At 43.6% G+C, this 23,963-nt stretch overlaps 1 protein-coding gene across 9 annotated transcripts in view; it reads left to right on the forward strand.

The window, feature by feature from the left end:
* The window catches only part of Ntm (neurotrimin), a 940,612-nt gene that overhangs the window by 749,492 nt on the left and 167,157 nt on the right, over positions 1 to 23,963 (forward strand). For all 9 annotated transcript variants that reach the window (XM_034510278.2, XM_034510280.2, XM_076939688.1 and 6 more), the window contains one exon: positions 19,707 to 19,939. In XM_034510278.2, coding sequence (XP_034366169.1) covers positions 19,707 to 19,939 — 233 coding nt within the window. The remainder of the gene's footprint in view (positions 1 to 19,706; positions 19,940 to 23,963) is intronic.

Consider the following 23,963-nt stretch of genomic DNA (forward strand, 5'->3'; position numbering starts at 1 on the left):
TCTTGTTACTAATCTATTACTGTGCCTGGTCACAGTATGTATGTATGTATGTATGTATGTATAACAGGTGAAAATGTAATATAGACAAGGATTGGGGGTATGCAATTTTTAGGCACTCACATGGGTCTAGAATTCATTTTCCAAATAGTGAAGAATGACTTTGAGGGGAAATCATCTAGAAAGATAGAATCAATGACTTGCAACTAGAAAGCAGTTGATTAGGTGGATTCAAAGATAATCGCGTACATCTAGAAAGTCAGATCCATTGGATTGGCTAGGGGGATGCCGTATTAGCCATGCAGTCCATAAAACAAAGAGGAATTGAAGGCATCTCCCAAGTAGAAGCAAACAGAAAGTACCACATTCTCTTCCCTCTGACTTCGGAGTTCCTATGGTGAGAACATTAAAGAAGCCATCAGCCACTGCAATGCTAATTTTAGTATATGTGTTTATTTTTTTGTTAAGATTATGATTCTTCTATGTTTTGTGGAAGTGAAAGGACATGTTTTCTTTTGTACTTCCCCCATCCCCGCCAAGAATCTGCATAAGGAGTCAAGACATGTTTATAGTTGTTTATTTCAGCATTGGCATTCTGGCTTCATAATTCCGTACTTCTCCACATCTCTTTCCTAGGTTTTTCTACCTTTTCTCTGTGTGCCCAAGTGGGTAGAGACTGGAACAGTTAAGAGTTTCGGATATACCTGCCTATTAGAGAACAAGCAGTTTTTGTGTCCTTATAGGCAAAGTCTGCATAAATCCCTGGAAAGGAAGGCAGAAGCTGGGGTTTGGTGGGGTCTACACACCTAGGACTTTGGATATCATCTTGGTTTTATGTTTCTGTTTCTGTGTGTGTGTGTGTGTGAGAGAGAGAGAGAGAGAGAGAGACAGAGAGAGAGACAGAGAGACAGAGAGACAGAGAGACAGAGAGACAGAGAGACAGAGAGACAGAGAGACAGAGAGACAGAGAGACAGAGAGACAGAGAGACAGAGAGACAGACAGAGAGACAGAGAGAGAGAGACAGAGAGAGAAACAGAAACAGAGACAGTAGTTGAGGTTCAGCGGGACAAATGACTTGACCACAATAACACTTTTCAAAATCTTCAGATCCAGGATTTGAAATGTAACTCTGCCCCCCCAGCTTTGTTTTGGTGAGTCTGTGAGATGCTAATTAAAGCAGGAAGTGCTTTGAATGCTGTCACACACAAAGACAGTTTGCAGTGCTATTTTTTTTTGGCTAGTTAACAAAAACATTCTTATGATGTATCTGCAGCATTCTTTCTTCTGTAGGCTTTTTGGCGGTAGCACTGAACATGACTTTGTGACTTCCAGAAGTGTGACTCGTGTGTGGTATAGATTTGAGCATGTTAGGATGCTGGCAGCCAGCATGAGTCTCCATGGAGAAGGATTGGAGAGAGTCCAGGATTAGGGCTGTGTATAAAGCTGGCTATTGTCTCAAAGACATCTGGTGTAGGATGGACACATGCTACAGTGTGCCTTCACTTCAAGAAAGCATTTTTTTTATTAACTAAATATGTCTATAAACATGGAGTGATAGTTGGCGTAATAGGTATATGGTATAAAAGACAAGTGGAGAAAGTACACTAGCCTTGCCTTCACAAATTTCATATGGACGGCTAAAGATGATGCTGAGGCTGCCGAAGGTACATGGAAAGGTCAAAGGGATTCCTGTAATAGAGGGAAGTGGGGAGGTGGGCAGAGAGCCGTGGGGACAGAATATGAAATGGGGAGACCATGTTAGATATGCCACAAGCAGGCTATTCTTGGGAATCTGCAGACACATAACACACTGTGGATCTCATTCAGAGCATGGAAAGGAAAGAATGTTGGAGGCCCAAGCAGTATCTAAGATCTTACACCCTGATGTATTTCTCTGAATTGTTTGAGTGGCACCCCCATGACAGTGTAAGCCATCAAGAAGTTTCAATGAGTGAGGCTTGAGTATTCTCTCTAGAAACATCCCTAGAAGACCTCCAAGAGAGCAAAGGAGGGTGGACTACCAAAGCTTGAGCTAGACACAAGAGACCGACCAAGTAAGAGAATACGATACAGCTAGCAGCTTTCTGTTTACTTGGAGGAGGTGGGAGTAAGCCCAGTCCTTCACTCGCCACAGAAGGAGGCCTGTTCAGTTTGCAAACTGCCGAGGACTGACTTGAGATTATTGGAAGAGAGTCCTGATTAGTGATAATGGGTTCAGAGATAAAACTAAGTCAGTCATATTCCAGATGGAATTTCTTCTTGTGGAGACAAGTCAACAGGGGTCACAGTCTAAGCACAATGAGTTTCTATAAAGGATTCAGGTACTTACTTGACCAAACGTTGTTTGAGTGAAACTGCCTGGGCGGGAATGGCAGATACAGCACCGACCCCAAGGACTATTTTCTTACCTGAGGTTTTGTGTCTATACACCCAGAAGCTCACCCTTGCCTCTGCTCTGGCCTCTCTATTTTTTGCCCTGAATGGGGATGCTAGATACAGTGAAAGAAAATAGCCCCCTGTTCAGAGCCTCCTGCTTCTGATTGGCTTGTGCCTGTGCATGGAGGGTTAAAACTGGGCTTGTTTCTTTCCATACCCATCTGGTGTTTATCATCCAATTGCCTATGCAGGCCCCCTGCTTCCTGTCATTTAAGTAGCTGTTATCTCCTCTGTATCATAAGCTCCTGAAATATAAGGAGTAAGGAATATGTTTTGTTCTGAAGAGTGAGCACCGCATCTCCACAGGCATAGAAGCACAATAAATAAATGGGTAATGTTGAGCATGGTGATGTGGGCATGTATTTGGCTACTTGGAAAATAAGACTGGAGACAGGACACAACCGTATTTCCACACAGGAGATTTGCAAACATTAACCCCTCCCTCCCTGCTCTCAAACAGGCCTATCTTCTCTCTTCATCAAGCATTCTATGGCCACTGCAACCCCAAAGAACACAGCAAGGCAGACTATATTTTCCACATGAATACATGTGGAAACTGAGTCACAATGAGATGCATGCTTATCTCCGGGCATTAAATATTAAAACAAAATAACATGATTTCATGGGTATGAGGGCTGATGTTCTGGGCAAACCGTTCGTTCCCTCTTCCTCTGGAGTGTGAAGGTAGTATCTGAGGTGATATCAAATGAAATATGTGGATATGAGGGAGCCTCCAGATGGCAGAGAGCTTGTTACAATCTGAGTGATACCCACTGTATTGTCAAGCTCCCAGTGAGTTCACTGTTTAATCTATCCTCAAACCCATCAGCTATACGAACCCTATTTTATTTTATTGCGCATGTACTTTGTACCTGCGGAGGTGTGCATATGTGTATGGAGATCAGAGGAAAGCTTGCTAGGGTCTCTCCTTCTACCACGTGGATCCTAGGATCATAGCCAGGCTATCATGCCTGGTGGCAGATGCTTTTACATGCTGAGCCATCTCACCAGTCCCCAAATACTGTTTTCAAACAAAAATATCTGTATAAACTGGACTCCAGGATCCTTAAAAGTAGTTGTCTTATATGAATTCAAACACCCAGTTTTCAAAATTCTCACGTATATGCCACTTCTGGAAGACTTTCATGACCTATCAGATTAGGGATTATTTCCCCAGCCCATATATCTCCATCTCCGTCTCCGTCTCCGTCTCCGTCTCCGACTCCGTCTCCGTCTCCGTCTCCATCATCTCCATCTCCGTCTCCGTCTCCGTCTCCGTCTCCGTCTCCGTCTCCGTCTCCGTCTCCGTCTCCGTCTCCGTCTCCGTCTCCGTCTCCGTCTCCGTCTCCGTCTCCGTCTCCGTCTCCGTCTCCGTCTCCGTCTCCGTCTCCGTCTCCGTCTCCGTCTCCGTCTCCGTCTCCGTCTCCGTCTCCGTCTCCGTCTCCGTCTCCGTCTCCGTCTCCGTCTCCGTCTCCGTCTCCGTCTCCGTCTCCGTCTCCGTCTCCGTCTCCGTCTCCTCCGTCTCCGTCTCCGTCTCCGTCTCCGTCTCCGTCATCTCTATGAATGTATTTCTGCACACATCACTAATAGTGTTCTGCCCTGACATGCACCACATTTCTGCATGTCCATATTGTGGCCACTCCCCTTCTGTATGAAGAGACTGTGCCTGTGTCTCTATTGGTTGCTTTTGTAATGAATCTGTAAGTACTTAGCACAATGACGTCAGAGGCATAGTAGGAACTCAGGGAAAACAAAGGCAAACAAGTGGATTATAAATTTGTTCAAATAAACCCTAGTTTATCTAAGCAACTGTGAATAGAAAGGCTATTAAGTGGCCCAAAGAAGATGTGGGAGTTCCACGAGTCACAAAGAACCCTTACACAAATCCAACTGCCAACCTTGTTTAAGTCCTTCCAGTGAGGTTATAAGAGGACATCTATGTGGGCAGTTCGCTGATGATAAGAATGAGTGGAGCATGTTTTAGAAGAAAATAAATGATCCTTACAAAGTGCAGAGTTCAGTGTTCCCACTGTGGCTGGCAGTGGCTAGCTTCCCTACCATCCTCTCTCTCCTGCTTCATTGTTTCCAATTATGAATTCTGTCCTGCCATTCAGCCTCCCCAGGCACTTGGGACAGCAACTCACACTGCAGCCTAGAGCACACCCCATAGTGTGGCATACAAATGCCCTGCCTTTGATCTTTCTTTCTGGGCATTCTAGTTCTGTGCTTCACAGCACATCTTTGTCAGACCAGATTCCTGACCTTTTATCCTGTATTTATATCTGTAGGTTTAGGAACCTATATCATCCGTGGAGTTGTCTCTATGAGCCTAGGCACATTTTTTTTTCACACGCCTGGTGTCTCCTACCAGGTGTTCTCTGTACTACTAAAGAATGGCCATGTTTGCATCACTCTGTCCACTGTTTCTTGGCTTCAGGCTCTGTGTGGCTACTGTGCTTTCCACAGAGGCAGGGGCCATCTTTTCTGCCCTGCTCTCAGCACCTGGCTACACATCAGCCTTTTGCTTCCACTCACTTTTCAGTGTAACCTGAAACCTTCTCATTCTCATTCTTCTTATGGGTTCTACTAGTCAGGAAGCAGGTGTGAGAATTACAGACACTTTGAAGTAAGGACCAGATGCATACAACATATGAGGGAAACCATCCCAGGAGAGGGAGCAAAAGCAGGAGTGCAAAGCACGGCAGGGAGCCTAATGCCAGCTATGCCTCAGGCAGAGACCCACAAGATGGCTCAAGCACTCTTTCCCAAAGGGCAGCCTGCTGATGGCTGCCTGGAGGATACAAACTCTAGTTCTGTGTGAATGTGAGAACAGAGGCCTGTAGCCTAAAGGTGAGCCTCAGAACATAGAAACAAGCATTGCTGGTTAGAAATCGAAGCACAGAGGCTTGGGAAGCTACAGAGGGATGATGAGAGGGACCTGACAGAGCCAGGCTGAACAGATAGCACTTCTAAGTCTTGAGCTGGTGGGCACAGCACAGGGGACCAGAGATTAGACACCTTCCCTGGTTTCTGTTCTCCTTCCAGTCTTCTGCTCTATGGCTCACATTCCTGAGGTGCTCCAGACTCCTCCCCATACCCACCTAAGGACTGAGCTCCTCATGACTGAGTCTTGAACTCTTTCTTCTGTAGACCTGAGTCACTGAAGGCTAAGGTCTGATTTATTATATATATATTGGTCAGCATCTGATGCACAGCAGAAAACACATTTTCCCTCGGGTTAAAACACTTGTGAGGCTCTTCTGGGCCTTTTTATCTGGCCCAAGGGAGTTACTCTTACATCCCACAGTCTTGGTACATAATACAGATAAAACAATAGATGTCTTAGCCTGTCAGCTGTTTTCTGTCTCCCTGCATCCCCGAGATTCTCACTGTGACCTCATCAATATGGTCAGCTACCGGTGATGGTCAAGAGGAGTGAGGAGTCAGGACTTGTCTGTCCTCCCCACCATTAACAGCAAGTTAGCCTAAGGACATGTACTTCCCCGAGAGAGAAACAAATGACCCAGGGCCAATGATGAAGAGATGAAACAGACAATGGGCAAAGATGATGCCTGCCCAGGTATGGAAGAACAATCTGAGCAGAGCATCGCGCATCCCACTGGCAGAGAGACACATCCCCCTCCTGTGGGAACTGCATTACCTTAATTAACTATCTAGAGAGAGCCAATGAGCTTGCTGCACTTAGAGAAGCCTGTATTTCCTTATCTCTAGGAGTTCTCCGTTTTCCATACCCTGGGGAGCCCTACCTCCCTCCCTCCTCACAAGCCACAGGAAAAAAGGCTCTACAGGACATAGATGGAAAAGGACAAGCCTCCAGCCACTCAGGCTGCATTTCCTCACTAGTTCTGCCTCCTGCTTCGTCTGTTTCCCTGACTTAGATGGCAGAAAGGGGGCTTTCTAACTAGACAACTGCTCTCCAGGGAGGATGCTTGCCTACTTACCAGCTGTCTCTCACTTCCACCCCAGCCCAGGCAATCACTTAGACACAGTGGCACCACAAGGAGGTGAAATGGTGTGTGGCCAAGGTCACTTAGTGAAAAAAAAAAAAAAAAAAAAAAAAAAAAAACAGAAAAACAGAGACAACCCCGCCCACTGCCTTCCAACATGGGAGACTCCCTGAGCCCCTGAGCAGCTCTGAGAGTCTAGCTCTCACCTCCTTGCCCTTCCTTCCTGTTGATAGTATTTGCATAGAACACGGACTATTTTATTAAGATGTGATCCTGATTGCTTTCTTCCTTTCCTTTTCTTGCACCAAATAGGGCCATACCTTTGTACAATTGTGTAGACACAAGGTCATACATGCGCATGGTATTGTCAGTACTTAGCTTGAACTGTAGTTTGTCTCATAAGATTTGAGCTTCTCCCCACTCAGAAGTGATCCAGAGTTAAATATGCACATCACTGAAGTGCATGATTGATAGATGGGTACCAAAGGGAAGACCCACATCTAGGACAGGACTGAAAATGTTTTGTTACATGCACTAGAGATGAGTGACCCCAGGGGTCAGACCAGAAGTAACATACAGGCTGGCTTCACCACAGATTGATACATATGTGCAAGGCTGCCCAAGCAGATGTAGCCAAACCTAGCCCCGACATGGGGGAAACAGCATTTCTAGCCCCTTCTCTACAGTATAGTGGTTATAATATGTTGATATATCTCATGTGTCCCAATAACCAGTCTAGTTCTTCATGCGTGCAAATTAACAGTAGAAAGTGTCTATTTAGGGCCTTCCCAGCTGTGGTTTTTCCTCTAGGTGTTCTGCCAGTCTGGACATGGCTTGCTGACAGATAAAGAGCTATGAAGAAATCTCATCTCAGGTATAAGCTTTATACAGGTCATCTAGTAAGGGAGAATAGGATGAAAGAGTTAAACATGAAGTCAAGACATATGAAATTTATTTTCCAAAATCATTTCTTTTTGCCCAGCTACCTTTTTTATTCCTTGAGCTGCTCACTATAAGGAGAAGAAGAAGAAGAAGAAAAAAGACATGCTCGATACTGTGTTTAACTTGCTGACACTCTGAGCCAGCCTTCGCAGAATGCTTTGTTTAAAAACTTTGGCCACACTCTGTTCTTGGGATGGATTGAAAGTCTCTGGGCAGATGGGGCAAGCTACCTACAGTGATCAGAGATTACACTGGCAGGAAATGACATGCTCAAATGAGTTTATTTGAGAATTTTAGGACATGGTTTTTACAAAGGTGCTTCCATGGCATGGGTAAACAACAAAGGACAGTCAGGACCCTGACACTGGCAATGGGAGAAACACAGGAAGAAGGTCATAGATCTCTCTAAGGAGTGAGGCTGGGTGTAAAGGGTCTCTGGCATAGGCTGTCATATTTGAAAGAAGAGCATAGCCTCTGGCACCTGCTCTCTTTCCTTCCCTCTGCCATCTCTAGCCACTGCTTCACATTGGCTTAGCACAGCTGCATGCTGGAGGGCAGAGGCACCCCTTGATGTGATAACACCAGTCATTGCCCTGTGGAGTCTAGAGACACACAGAGATCACTGTGTGCAGGCTTCATTTCATCACTCCTGTCAAAGCGGTCTGTTGCATACACTTTACTCCCAGGCTCTAGAGGACTTATTCTAGCACCTTGTGCTTGTTCATATTCATCCCTGCCTAAAGCACTGTTCAACAAGCCTCCTTCCTCGCAGCCATTTGAACACTCACCAATTTTTAAATTGCCTTGATATTCTCACCAGAAGCCATTATGTAGGGGTTGGGGAGTGTCATGGAATCGACTAGACAAACAAATAATGTAGGTTGAATATCCCTAACCAGGAATGCTTGGGACCAGATGTGTTTCAGATTTCAGTTTTGCTTAGATTTTGAAGAATTAGCATATGCACAACAACATGTGTTGAGATGGAACCCAAGTCTAAATTCAAAATTCATTGTTTTACATATGTCCTGTGGCCTGAAAGTAACTTTATAAAATTTAAACTTTTTTGCATAAAATAACCTTTTATAGTATGAAACTTTTTAATTGTGGCATCAAGGTGGCACCTAAAAATCCTCAGATTCTGGGTCTGATGTGTTTATAAAAAGATAAAGAGATTTAGAATATGTTCAGTGGAGGTGTGTGTGGTGAGGTATAGGGGAAGAGAATGTCTCAGTGGGCCCATTCTGAGGCATCTCTTCCCCCTGAGGGACCAGCCACACACTGGTATAATACAGAATAAAGTTTATTCAGGGTATGGGGAGGGGAGTTAAGAGGGTAGGAGAGGCAGAGAGAGAGAAAAAGCATAGAGAAGTAGATGCAGGCCATAAGCATGTGGAGAGAGGGGGAAGGGAAGGGGGGAGGGGCAAGGGGACAGAGGGACCAAGAGATCAAGAGAGAGCAAGAGAGGTGCAAGGGAGAGAGGAGGGGAAAAGCAGCCCTTTTTATAGTGGGCCAGGCCTACCTGGCTGTTGCCAGGTAACTGTGGGGGTGGAGTTTGGACAGAATGCTAAAAGGGTCATTTCAGATTTCTTATTTTCAGATTATAGTTGTTCAATTTGTATGTGCTTTATGCCTTCCCAGGACTGCACATGCCAGAAACAGACAAAGCATGAGCAAACTGCCTATAATATGTAACAAGATGAAGTCTGTTTGAAGAACACTCATAGGACAAAAAAGAAAAAAAAAGAAAGAAAAGAAAAAATCCTTGAAAATAAAAAGTAATTGGAATAAGAAATGATCTCTTAAAAACTTGGACTAGAAAAAATGATTAGGAATTTTTGCAAAAGTCGATAAGAAAGGGTCATTCCACATAAAACCTTAAGTCATCAAAGCCTACTGTGTAGAGTATTCAGATAACCAAGAGAGAAGCAAACCAGGGTACACAATATGGTCCATGCCTGAAACATGTGGATTGGGTGTGTCTGGTTGCCAGTGTTCTTTGCAGAAAAAGAGCACATGGGATCCATCTGGCTATCATCTGCCCATGAGTTATCGGCCTCGAGATGATAGGGTTTGGCTCACAACTCTGCTATAAGTTTCAATAGAAGCCAAAGACCTGATAACCTGAAGAGAAAGTTTTCCAGAGCAGGAGTATATGAATATTTTAGCTCAAAAATAGAGAAGGGCTTGGCCTTCTTTTATTTTTTATTTTGTTAAGGTCCTCGGTGGTTTCAATGATACAATTTCAAATTGATGAAGGAGGATCTGACCTCCTTAGTCCACTGATGCTTGTGCTCTTCTCCTCTGGAAATACCGTCAGAGATATGCCCCCCTCTCTATGAGTACTATCTAAATTTGCCATCAAATAGGGTGGAGTGGAGCTTCTTAGGTTTCACTCAGTTGAACCAAAGTCGAATGACATGTTGAGTTCAAGGCAAGTTTACATGAATGTCACAAATATGAGTGCTTTTAGGCTCTGCCCCTTGGGAACATTGTTCTTCGAGTTTGGGTTATTTTGAATACACTAAAAATAAATAAATAAATAAATAGAAAAGCAAGTTTTTATGTTGTTTGGCTTTGGCATACAAGGAATAAAAGAGGTTGTGGGCCTTGGTAGACCTAACAGCCCATCCTTCCAGAGCCTGATTCAAAAGACAAGTAACAGTGTAAAAGAGACAATGGAGATTTATTCAATGTGGCTACTTTGAGAAGAGGAACAAGACCTCGTAACTACTTTCCTTTCTAATCTATCTGGAGGATTCTAAAATGAAGGGTCTATTAATTCCCAGTACCCACATGGTAGCCTAAAAATATATATGACTTTAGGTCTAAGAGCTCCAAGGCCCTCTTCTGACTTCTATGGGCACCAGCAACTGATATGACTCACAGACATATTGAGGTAAAACATCCAGGCATATAAAATAAAACAATTGACATGTGCATAAATTAAGTCTTGGTCAAGAAGTAATCTTGCCCCTCAATGTTGTCTATACTCCAGTCTCTCCTGCAGTGAGGTGTGACAAGATGTCAGAACCATATGAATTCTCTTTGTGCAAAATAAGCTCCCCTCTGGCTGCATAGGAGCCCAGAATTTTCCTTCTCCCAACATGATACTCCTGGGAAATTCCAGTTCCTTGGGATTCTTTCAATAGTCCGATAGCCAAAGAGTCCCAGGAGGCTCTTTATCTTCATTTCTGCTAGGACCCTTACACTTTGCCATGGCAAAGACATCATCACATTGCCCAATCATCTTATTCTGACTATGGAGATGTACTTTACATACATACACGAGTGCGTACACACACACACACACACACACGCACTATGGATTAATAAAGAATGTTATGGGAGTTGTAACAGAATATCAAGGGACCTGCCGAGCTGCCCTGCTTCATTCAGGATTGGTATTAACACTGAGTTTTTGTTACCAGTACAAATCAAACTGCTATACTGTTCATTTTAGAAAAGTAATAGTCCACCAAATGCCATTGAGTTTGCTTACTGGTTTATTTGGTTTAGATACAAAGGAGAGACAGGTAGAAGTGCTATTGGAGAACCTTTATGCAAGTCCACAAAGGAAAGCCTTCCAGCTTGGTCCCCAAGGCATCAGTGAGTGGAAGGAAACTGTCTTCTTTGAATTGGTTCTCTGTGATGTGAGCCGGTATGGAGGGATGCATGTGCAATTCTGTTCACAGACATGCTTGTTAGATACTTGCAGTGTTTCTATTCATATAACCCAGGTCTTTAACACACAGTCTTTATGTTATTTCCCTCTTGAAATTTGTCAAAGATGAGGGGGGGGCGTCATTCAAATATTTGGTGTGTACTTTGGACTCAACACATAAGGGAAAGGAAGTTTAGATCTTGCCTTTCAGGATTTTACAATCAGGAAAAGGATGTAAGAAACATACAAAGCTCGGATAAGGAAGCTACCCATGTAATGAACAGAGGAGTCCTTCTGCAAGGTCTACTTATTTATGGTTCTCTTCACCTTCTTGACTCCATGGAGGAGAAAAGTTATTTTCACCACAGATGACTTAAATGAATCAGTGAAATGAGCTAACTCTGAGACTTCACAGGCAGAGATGAGACTCTCAGAGTAGCAGCCTGGCTTCAGCCATGTTGCCCTGCACTCTCCATCCCTCCCCTGCCCACAGCTGTTTCCTAGCAGTGTGGAGCCACAGTCACAGCATTGGGTGTTTCCAGCTGGCTCAGATTTTTGTTCCCCTCCTCCATTTCCTTTTCTTCCCCCATCCCAAGCATGTCCTCTGCTTCTGCTGAGGCATGGCCAGCCTGGTCATTATCTTCACAGGTAGGGAAGATGCCATTGTGTATGTCTGTTTTGTTATTCTAAGCCTAGCCAGTACCCAGTTAGGAGAAGGAAGGTCAGATTGAACTGAGCCTAACTTCTGGTGTTTTTGTCTGTAAGATCCAATTCAATTCTATAAATAAGAATGTGAGTTCAGATTCTAAAAGTTATCCAGTAGGCTCAAAATGTGCCCCTAGTTACTGGAGGTGCCTCTTACTATAAAGAGCTAATGTGTCCACCTGCCTCTGAATTTCCATTGTATCAGAGATGATACAATCATCTCGGTCCTTTTGTTTCCAGGTTTTCCCTGGCAAACACTTCCTCAGAGAAGCCAGTATGGAAGGCTCACACAGAGGTCCAGTTCCCTGGGGCTCAGTGAAGGCATCTTGAGCCACCCACAGTGCAATCCTTGCTGTGAAGGTGGAGGCAGATAGAGCACGTGCCTAAGTGCTAGGGGAACCACATTTGGAGGCAGCTGAAGCATTTCGGTATGATAAGAGACAGTTGTGACCAGGTGCTGTGAAGGACAGAAGCACTTATTTTGCTGTGGTCTCAAGCGTGCTGCCTTTCAACAGCAGTTAAAGGACCATTTGATAGGAGGAGCTGGTGGATTGCACACTGTCTGGACCCATTATTGCCCTTAGCTCCTCAGGCAGGTGCTATCAAGAGAGGCCAGGCTTGGCTTTTTCTCTTTCTTCTATAATCCTTCTCTTCATTTCGACACTCTGCCTGTCTTTAGGAGGCTCCAAACAGACCATTTTAACCTATATTTCTTCCAGTTCTCAAGTTCTCATCTTTCTTTTTCTTATCCCGATTCCCAAAGTAGTGTGAGGCTGAGAGAGTTCACACTTATGCAGTCTTATTTCTGAAACGTGTGTCTGGGGCTTGTGTTCTTCCTCACTGTAAAGACACAATTACACAATACAGCCCCCAGTCACTGCTATTTGTTGAAGATGGGGTGAGGGGGAAGGAACTGTACTTTAAATCTCTGTGCATGAGATGAGGCTTCAGACAACTACAGGTTTGGAAGCATGTTCTAGCTCTGTGTGAGCCATTCTCCTGGTGCTGGGTCCTTTTCTGGCCACCTGGATGTGACACTTTTCATCACTGTAGTGCCCTGGCAATTCATATGTATAGGGGATTCTTGAAAGACTAATGCTTAAATAGTTCTGTCTATTCACTACAAGAAAAAATGTCCAAAAGGTAGATAAGATACAGACACTCACATTTGCATCTAAAGGAGGGCACTGGCAACCAAAATCACTCCTGACTTCCTTCCTCTGTCAGGATTCTTCTGAAATGTTGGCTAGGCCAGATTATGGGATGTCAATGAGGGCCTCATGCAGTGCAGAAGGGGGAGCTGATGTGGTGATGGTGGAAAGCTGTACACCAAAACACCAAGGGCTGGAATGTGTCTGGAGCTGGTGATTAAGCATTAATGTTTCATATAGAAGTCTGTAACAGATAAGAGGAATAGTAATCTATAGAGTTCCATCCTAAAACTTTGGGTACACAAAGGGGTTTGTTCTGTTCCATTGGGCAGTTGGGAAGTGCGTTAATCGTGCCATTATGACAGAATATCCTTGAAAATAACTCAAGGAAAAAAGCACAAATATTGCCTCACAGTGTCCAAGCACTCATTCCATTGTTGGCAGAAGGGTTGTTTCTAGATGGTGTCAAGGTAGACCATCACAATAAAAGGGTATGGAAAGCTGAGTTGCTCACCTCGTGGTGGCCAAAAAACCAACAGGGTCAGAGAGACCCCATGATTCAATCATCTCTTTGCTCTATGATTTGATCTCTTTGGTCTATCAGCTGGGATCCAAGGCTTTAACATACAAGTCTGTGGGGGACATACCCAAATCAAAACAGTAGAGTGAATATGGAAGTAGAAGGCAGGTATATTTCTAGATGTTGGGAAACATGAAGACACCTGAGTAAGTGTGTCTTTGACCTTTCCTCTGATCTTGGCCACCAAAGCTGTTCCTAATCAAGGGCTTTGGGACTCGTAAGAATTCAAATACTGAAATTCGTGTTAGAAGTGAGTTTTAAAGAGGTGTATTTATAGGTTGGAGCTTAAGAAGGGGAGAAAAAGGGGGAGGGGAAGAGAGCGTGTGTGTGAGTGATTGCAGAGCTTTTATATAGAAGAAGGTCTTGTAACAGGTAATAGGGCATAGTCTGGTTGTCTGAGGGCTTCCTAAAGGGATTATGGCAGCAATTAGAAATGTGTAAGGTATGGGAGGGACATAAGCTCATCAGTCTAAATGTTCCAACCATGTGTCCAGATGCCCCCCTCTATGTCTGTCTTGTAGTAATAAAGAAACAGGAGCAGAACCCTCCCATGGCCTTGCACCTGAAGCAAGAGCATCCTCTGAGTTGTCCCTTTGGGGGCCTGCCCTATCTGAGCACTTCCTGTATCTTATTCTTATAAGTGAGATATTCTTGATGCACTGGACACCCATGCCACCCTTTCCTTCTATGGTCTCCGTCCTTACTGTGTACTGCTGACCTCTGACTGTTTCCTACTATCTGACAAGAGTCCATCTCCAGCTTCCCTTGCTTGAAGTTGTCAGGCAAGGATAAGTTTAAAACCTTATCCCCTCCTAGTTAATCGTATCTTTAATGTCTCCCTAAGGAAAGTGAAAAATCGTGGTGTGCTTTAAACATAATTACATAGAAATCTTCAGAGGCATGTCTGCAAAGAATGGACTGTTAGCCAAACTTCCCACCCTAATCTCTACCTCTCTCCACCAACCAACACTCACACTGGCTGAGGAGCAATTATCTATTTCATTTTTTTTTAAAGCCTGGAAGAAATGTCTCCTCTGCATTGTTATGGAGACTGGATAAATGAGACAGATAGATGGGGGCAGGTATGAGCAGGTGACAGGAGCTAGCTGCCGAGTTACCTTTGTGATCCATCTCTGCAGACGCCTGTGTTAATTCCATGGAGACTCAGCAAGACTGATACACAGCCGTGACAGTTTGGACATCTCAACATGACCTTGAATGTGCCCAAAACCACAGCTGAAACTACGCCAACTTTTCAGTGTAGTATATCACAGGGGCTACATAACTGTGCTGAAAATTGGCTGCATTTAGAGTGTTAGCTTGTTTGCTGAGGAACCTCTCTGGCCCTGTAAGGCAGTTCAGTGTGATGAGAAAGCTTCTTCTTCAGTCCAGTTTCAATAATTAGACACCCACGTGACAGCACAGAGTGTCCCTCTGGTATTCCTCATAAGACTGTGAGAAACTTGAGTAGTGGGTTTCAACAACTGAGCCCATGGCTCAGGCTTTTCTAGCAGCATTTCCTGCTCCATGGACAATTAACTGGTATTTGGTTTAATGTCAGCTGCTGGGAGATAAAGTCACTAAAAATCTGCTTTGGACTTTCCCAGAATACATAGCTTCTAAGAAAGTTTTCTGCTGTAAAGTAATGGAACACAAGAGTCATTTCCTAACGCCCACCCACTCTGTTGTTCTCATTTAACTGGAAACTATATCGCTGAAATAGTGTTCCTCACAGCTTGGTCTCTAGACCATCACTGTCAGCACTCCTTGGAGTTACAACAAAATACAGTATCTCCGTCCTCAGCCTGGAACCACTCTCTGTTGTTTGTCATCAGCAGGTTATTCAGGTGCAAACTGAATCTGAGAACCAGTGACTTATATTGCGGTTCTGTGGTTTGCCTGTGGGCATTGGTCCTGTTTGGCTGAGTTGTGGGTCCTGTGTGTCTGCCGCCCCAGGCGGCTCATGGGGGCAGAAGTGCGGAAATTTGACTGAGTTCACTCCAGACCCCGGGCTAGGGTAAGCCACTGAGTTCTACTCTGGGAGTGGAGAGATCTCAGTCCGAGGTTGGATTGGGGATCTCCGGCTGAGGTGGCTGGCTGGAGACCAACTGGTCTCAGCCCTTGAGCACCAAGACACCACTGGGAGACCACAGAAAGACTGAGATGGGGGCGGAGGGCATACGGGCTGGACTGGTCTGTAGCCGAAAGGGGAATGGGGAAAAGGTTCTGCTCAGTGGGGTAGGTGAGACTCTTGGTCAAGGCAACTCACTTGGCTCGGCTAGCTTGCTTGAGTTGACAGGCCTCCTGGCTGGAATGTAGAGAGGTCCTCAGCGGGAGATTAGGTGTCGGCTCATTAGTTGAAGGTCCCCTCTACAGTTCTCTATGACAGGCCCCAAAGACTCAAGGAAATCCATGGTCTTAAAAGGTTTATTGTCATGGTGGAAAGTAGATGAAGCTGTACCCTGTGTCCTCAGGGCAGTCCTAAGGTTAAATACGGTTTGCAAGGAGGAGGGTCTGGGAAGGAATGCTTGATTGGCTACACCCTCTAGCCTTTAGGTATCTCATTAATATGGAGATATCTTGAGGCTCTGTGGCTTGTAGTCACACCCTCTACCTGTGCTACATGACACAAACCTCTCTTTGGGAGGGGCTATAAAGGGCTGTCCTGAGTGAAAGGAACTAGGGTCTAGGAGCAAGGCCAAACACCTACCTTCCCATTAGGGTATCTGGGGCTTGAGGCCTGCACTCGACCAAGTACCAGCTGCTTCTTGCAGCCCATAGCCCCACATTATATGTGTGTGGTTGAGGTCTTGGAAGAACATCAAAGACCATCAAAGATGAAAAGTAAACAAAATGTTAATATCACTGTCATTTTCTTACATGTGTGGTTCTTAGGCGCAAAGAATTTGATCTGTCAATTGGCAAAAAGTTAGTGTGGCCAACTTTTTGACATGTTTATGGAGTGGGCTTTTACAATGTTTAACAAGTAGAGGGAGGGGAAATGGAGAAATGGGGAAAGGGGATGGCATCTGAAATGTAAGTAAATAAAATATCAAAAAAAAAAAAAAGAAAAAAAAGAAAAAAAGACAATGTTCCAATAAACATCTAGTTACCTATGTTCAAAAAAAAAGTAGAGATATATGTTTAGCAAGACTTAGCCATGGGTGTGAGTTGCCTGTAATTTGCTCGAACCCAAGCAAAGTTTAGAACATTATCTGTGCTTGGAGTTGTCATTGTAAAAGTTGTTTCTAGTAAAGCAAGCTATAGAGTAAGGTGTCCTTCAAGGGGATTATCCGGTATGATTTTAGAGGCAGGTTCCATTCAGCACAGCCCAAGATGGAGACCACTGTTGTGTGAGATTGCAAAGAAGGTAAGACTGTCAGGAGTGTCCTTTGTCAAGAGTCTTTCAGTCTCTCTTAGACAATCTCAGTGAATTCTGGATGTTTTCTTTAAAGCAGGAAACTAGGCTTGGTATACAGTCTAGACTAGGCCAAGTATCATGTGCCGTCAAGTTACCTAGAGATCTTATTAAAATGCACTTTCTGATTCACTGCCTCTGATGTTGGACTTTGGATTTTGCACTTCTAACAAGCTCCCGGGTGACTATGATGCTGTTTGCAATGTAGAAGTTGCATGCTTGCCAGTCATATGTTAGCAGGGAGGAGTAGTCTCATCGCTTCCCAAGTGCTAATGTTCACACAATTCACCTCTAGATAAATGCTCTTCAAAGAATGGTCCAGGGTTCTAGGTGAATGCATTCACCCAGGAGCCCAGCCAGAAAGCAGAACTTTAAATCAAGCATAGTGACACAGGCCTGCCTGTAATCCTAGCACTCTTGAAGCCAAGGCAGAAGGACAGAGAGTTTCGGGTTAGTAGCCTAGGTTACAAAGAGAGAAGAGGGGGGAGAGAGGCAGGGAGGGACAGGGGGCAGACAGGGAGGGAGAGAGAGGCAGAGAAACAAAGACATACAGACAGATGGAATATCTGATCTGTACCAGATCAGAACCTAGTTTTTAACAGCATCTCACAGTTTACAAGTAAAGATTGAGAGGTAGAGAGGAGTAGAGCTGGCTTCATGACTGCTGAGTTACAAGCCTACATTTGGTTTGCTGCTCTGCTCTCACCATCTGGAACTTCTCACTCACAGAGGTCTCTGTCTTTGGCCTCAGGCTCCATCAATTATCTAGGTGGTCCTGGATTCACTATTCTGTACATCAACTTTCAATGTCTAGCTTGTATGTGGCTCAACTGAGCTCTTGTTATATAACTTGATATTTCTGGATACTTAAAGGTTGAATCTGTGGCATAAGGAACGGTGGAGCTTACAAACTGATTCTGATGCACCCTGCACATCACTTTTGAGCCAGTACCCTACTATCTTCCTAGTTGGGTCTTCCATCATTTTTATATCATGTGTAACATTACTTTCTTTCTGTAGCATTGCCAGAAAATCCCCTCAGCACTGGGAACCTATTGGACCCCAGAGCAAATATGCATCTGATTGGACAGATTTTCCTGTAGTGTCACTCAGCAAAAGGCCCACCTGGGCCTCTGGTGATGATGTGACATTTACACAAGCAAAACAAGGGGGATGCGCAATGTGAACCATGTGTGGACAGGGCTCACTAGTGGATCTTGACACTTTTTTTTTTATGGTCACAGACCATGTTGAGGATTCAAGAGAAGCAAAACCACTTTGAGCTGATCTTTTGCTGCTCTAACAAAAATACTTGTGGAACAACTTGTGTTAGGAAGGCTTTATTTTGACTCATGGTATCATTGGTGTGAGTCCATTGTATTTAGTGGGGTAGAAGGTTGCATCAAAGAAGTTCACATAATGGTAGCAGGAATCAAGAAAAAAGATGCCTGTGGCAACCTGACATGGTGAACCCCAAATACTTTGACAAATCCTCTCCCTTCCTCTAATTGTCTCAAAGATAAACCCATGTATATTCTTTACTAGTCTCGATGAATTTCTGAAGTCAATAAAGTTAGCAATCAACATAAACTGTGATGCCCTCTCATTGAAAACGTCACTCTGAACAGCTACAGCACATGCCGTGCTAAGCATGAGAACTGAATGGGGATTCTGCCTCCAATACTTTCTCTTTCCTTGCTTAAGACCCAGACAGGTTAGAACTCTGAAGTTCTAGTTTTTTGAAACAGAAAATAGATGTGAGCATCTATTTCAAAGATTTGCTATGGGAACCAAATGAAACTCTATGTATGTGAGAGTGCTCTCTACACTGCAAAGGAGCACAGGCTTTAGAGACATCATTATACAGACCAGGTGACACTGCTATTCCCATTATTATAGTTAGAAGTAGGACACTGTGCTTGTGAGTTTAGCCTTAGGCCATAGGACATACTTGGTGTAACAAAAGAGGGAAATGAAGACAGATAGAGAGATTGAATGAAGGTTTGGCAAGAGTTACTGGGAACTTTCAAAGTACAGAAAAGAAAAGGAAGCTTCCACAATTTGAGGACTCCAGATGCAAAAATAAAAAGAAAGGGAATCTATTTTTATATGTGCAAATAGTTTTTTTTTTTTTTTTTGAGATTTTAGAAAATGTCTTTAGTCTAGCAATAACTGAACATTTCTGCCCTGAGTATAATGAAGATAAATAGCAAGAGTGGTGGTCTGTATTTAGTTTTGACTTTAGAAGCCTTCTGTTGGAATTTGCTATATTGAGATAAGTGGAAGGATGGTTTGTAGTTAAAGCTCGGTTTCTGAGCCAGCACATATTAACTGTGAATTGGAAAAGCATTTAGCATCCTTGTGCCTGAAATCTTTTTCCAATGGAATACATCCCACTGGGCTGTTATGAGGATTGAACAGCTTAGCACCCCAAACACCCAGACAGATGATGGAGATTACCACTGTCCACATCATAGGGATCCTTGAACTGAGCTAAGAGGACCAGGAATGTCCTAAAGTTCTAGACATTCTGAGGATGCAAGATGCCTTGGGTTTGCACTTAGGTGTTATTTGAAGGGAGATTTTTTTTTTCCCTGTGGTTTTAGAAGCACTAATTTTTCAGAACTGTAAAGTCCAGACACTGAATGTTTTAAAGCCATAGTCCTACAAATTCTGTACTGGTAAGTTCTGTAACAATGTACTCAGCAAGGAAAACACAGCAAATGCATGTCTGTCCAATGGGAGTGAAGGGGAAATATAAGGCATTATGAAACATGCTAGCCCGGAACTAACAACGTTTGCTATCTTACTGCTTTTACTTATCTGTCTGGTCTTATCTTGCAGGTGCACAATTGACAACCGAGTCACCCGGGTGGCCTGGCTAAACCGCAGCACCATCCTCTATGCTGGAAATGACAAGTGGTGCCTAGATCCTCGTGTGGTCCTCCTGAGTAACACCCAGACCCAGTACAGCATTGAGATCCAGAATGTGGATGTGTATGATGAGGGCCCTTATACCTGCTCGGTGCAGACAGACAACCACCCTAAGACCTCCAGGGTCCACCTCATTGTACAAGGTGGGTGGGGCTTGGCTGGGAGGCCTGAGTGGGTGGCTGGGAGTATCAATATTCACAGATTTTTTTCCATGATCCTAATTCAAGCTAGGTTGGCTGTTCTCCCCAGCAAGTTCTTTCTGATGATGGTCATCTGGAAGCTAGACATGGAATGTTTCATCAATTTACTTTTTGAGTTGAATGAGTTTTTCTTCAATTCCAATAATATATTGTGTGCACAATTATTGTCTAATTATTGCTTTCCTTGGCTTTTCCTCCTCTTAGCATTTTTTAAATGTTGCATCCAACTATAAGTTTGCTTTATTTTAAGACAAGAATTTTAATGTTCTTCGGTTGCTGTACATATATGCAATGCCCTAGACCAATCTTCAATGATGACAAAGTCAAGAAACTATACCGAGGATCTTATCTCAACCCTCTCACACATTCATTCCAGTATAGGGTGCTTGCTTCTTTCACCATCTAATTCAGTTTTGGTCCCTCATGTCTCTGCTATAAGACCAGATTCAGAATCTCTCCGTGACTGTTGCTATGTTCTCTTCCTACTTGTACTTTGTAGGCTTAAGGTTTGCTTGGGGTTCTCCTGTTGTCTCTGTGGGCTTTGTGGTATTTCTCCAGGTTCTGTTCTTTCTGATTCTCATCGCAGGTCTGGTGTTCAGCTCTTCTCAGAATTAGAACAGTCCTCAGGCACCAGATGACATTTAACAAGTAGATGAGTATCTAGTTACTGAAAAACAGCTTTGAGCTACATTGTCTGCTTAAGGTGGAGAAGGAGGCCTAAATCAAATATTACTGCACCCCTGGGACATTTTCATGTGAAATAGTGTGGATATGAGGGGTGGGGTGAGGATTACACTTTACATATAGCTAAGATAAAGCACTTAGGAGAAGCCCTCACCTGTGGAGGACTAGTTAGGAGGACTAGTTACCTGTTCCTCACTGCTATTGAATGTTCCCTTTGACTTTTTTCAAATACAATGGTTATTTTTAAACATTTGGTCATGTTTTATAGTAGATTAAATACTTAATTTGTTCTTTGAGAATTGAAGATACCATGAAGTAAAATCCTTGTTGGAATTTTTGTGTGTGTGTGTGTGTGTGTTTTTTCTCTTCTTCTTCTTTCTTAGCCTGATCCCTGGCTCTCCTCATCTGGCAAGATGGCAGGTGTCAGTCAGAGTCAGGAAGTCCCTCTTGCAGCAGCCTGCCTTCCTGGAAGCATGCGTGAGAATAGGATCAATACCTGAGGTGACTGGGGAGAGACAAAATGGAGGAGAACAAATTGGAGGAGCGAGAGAGAATCACTGCGAGCAGATGAGGAAAGCATACTGTGATCGTGAATGAGAGCTGGGTGAAGCAGAATGGGGCAAGCAGCCATGAGATGAGAATGTTAAAATGAAGGGACCTTTGAGCACAACTCAGACAGAGGTGACAGTAGTGGCATACTGCAAGTGCCTGTGGTATAGTCACATCAGGGTTTTATAACTTTTGCTCGCTGTTTTTTCTCTCCCCTCAAAGGAAAGAATGTTTTCTTTCTTTTATTGATTCAATAAATGAGTAATTTTTTTTTGCAAACAGCTTTGTGCAAATAGTTTTAAAATAGAAGTGCATAGCCAGTATTTGAGTGTCTTATAAATAGCAGACTAGGTACTGCTATGTGAAATTTTTGTTTGTGTGTATACATTTTCAACATACAATAGATTTTCCTTGTAGATAGACAGATAAAATATAAGTTAAGGGCCACCATTCTGTGGGGAAGTTAGGTGAAGGCTCCAGGAAAGCCATCTGCCATTTCTACTAGGAAGTACTTCTGAAGTCCTTCCTTGAGCCGAATGTCTTGTAGTGACCAAGAAAGGCTAGGAGATTTGAGCACAGGTGTGCTGCAGGAAGTGGCAAACACCTCTTAGAAAACAAGAAAATAGGTTTTTGTCATTTTTTTTCTATACATCTCCTTGGGCACATTCTTACATACCTGTGCTAAATAGACGGGCTTTTACACACTGGACATTTAACAAATGCTTATTGGAGCAAATGTCTGGAATTATGACACAGAGGACTCTACACGAGTTATGAAAGGGAAGGCTGAATAGTTGGGAGGTGGGAGCAACAGGAGGGAGGGAGGGAGGGGGCATGTCTACATCTGTCTTCACTCACATCCCAGCTAATGGAAAATGTCTAATCCATAGCCAGGTGTTTACATCTGTGACTTGGCTAGGTGCCCTCTTCCCATGACACACCATCTTGAGTATTGGAATCTCATCTTGGGCTAATTTTCGAATGCTGATGGGTGTATTGATCTGGAAACAAGCTGGGTTAAAAAAAGGCATTGGTCTTGTACACAGGCTCAGCCCAAGCTAATCCGCTGTCAATATGCCTGGGCTGAGTATTATTGACACGTTAATGAATAGGGGACCATAGTTTTTCCAGAGTCAACCTGTCCTGTTCTTCAAAGCAATCAGACAAACTAAATAGAGCCAGACTCCATATTGGAAAGAGGATATACTACCATGCAGGATTAAAAAAAGAAATATATTTATTTTGGGATCATTTATTATACTGAACAGAGACCCTAATTCCCTTAGCAGAAACTGGTAGTCTGAATTTAAGTTGCTTTTCAAACAAACACTGTTGGAATGCAAGCCAGACATATTAATTTCTCCAAATAGTATTGTGATCATTTCAAAAGAGAAATACAAACACCAGTAACAATGAAGAATGAACCAAGTATTATGCCCACATATATTTATATCTGAATTACCTGTCCCATGTGTGTGTACACACACAGAGAGATGCGGAGGAGGAAATGACACTCACCACTTTTGCAATCTGTCTAAAGTCCAAGATTATTTGTAGCATCCTGACTGCCAAATATCCTACCCATCCCATTAGTTCTTTATGCTACATCTTTCTTTACCATTGCAGTTCAAAATGATCGACATTTATGATAGTTGTGATGCCATAACCACATCTACCCAAGAAACAGACACAAATGCATTTATCCCTTCCTGCAACAGTTAGCCAGCGAAAAACATCTCTAGCAGTGCATGTTCTGGCTTGGAACTGAACACATAAGGATGGAGACAAAGCTGCTCTTAAAGACTCCGTTCACTTTTGTGTGCAGAGGTGAAATGGTGTGTTCCTTTTCCAAATCATCCCCAAGAATTTGTATGAGTACAGATGCTGTTGCCCAAACCTCTAGTTTATAAGTTTGAATTTGGTTTTTTTGTTTGTTTATTTTTCTTACAAATTGGTTGGTGTCATAAGTTCTCCTAAACCCTTTACATCCCCTCCTGATGATTGGAAAGCATGGTTTCTAGAACAGGAGTGATCAGATACCTCAAATGTGGGCTGGGTTCAGTTTGAGTTGGGTTGAAGTTTATAGTTCTTACCCATAGCAGACAACAGGCAGAAGGAGACAGACAGAGCCACTATGAGTCCCAGTGAGAGGAACTGTGCATGGCAAAACCCATTAACTTATCAGTGGGAATCCAAGGAAGACCTGGATGCACTTAACTCAGCTTCAGGCCAGGGATAGCCAGCCTGAGGAAGAGAAATAAGGGTGCTGGAAAGGAACAGCTGGGGAAGGAGAAGGACCCAGTCTGGAAGCAGAACCCAGACGATTAAATGGGCCAAGTCTCCTTGGCAAGGTTGGAAAGGCTGCCTCTAAGGAAGTGAAAGTGCTTCAAAATCGTATTGAAGGTAGGTAGCAAAGAATGTATCAGGATGGCGTGCACTCAGCAGACTGAGTTAACTAGCCACTCATCATAATCTCAATTTAAAATATCAGAAATAAAAACAAATGCTTCTTCAGTGATAGGAACCGTGTTTTCTACCATGGTAGATGACGCAGATAGTAAGCATGGGCCTGAACTTAGTGCATCAGAGACAGTGTTACTGAGCAGTGCTACCAGTGGGCACCGGTATGGTGAGGATGAGTTTTCTTGCCATGAAGGGTCAGGTGTGATGTGGAAATGGAAATAGATTTTGGAGACAAGATGGAAATAAGAAATGATGGCAATCTTTTACAAGG

Source organism: Arvicanthis niloticus, chromosome 8 (genome assembly GCF_011762505.2).
Source record: "Arvicanthis niloticus isolate mArvNil1 chromosome 8, mArvNil1.pat.X, whole genome shotgun sequence".
Classification (NCBI taxonomy): Eukaryota; Metazoa; Chordata; class Mammalia; order Rodentia; family Muridae; genus Arvicanthis; species Arvicanthis niloticus.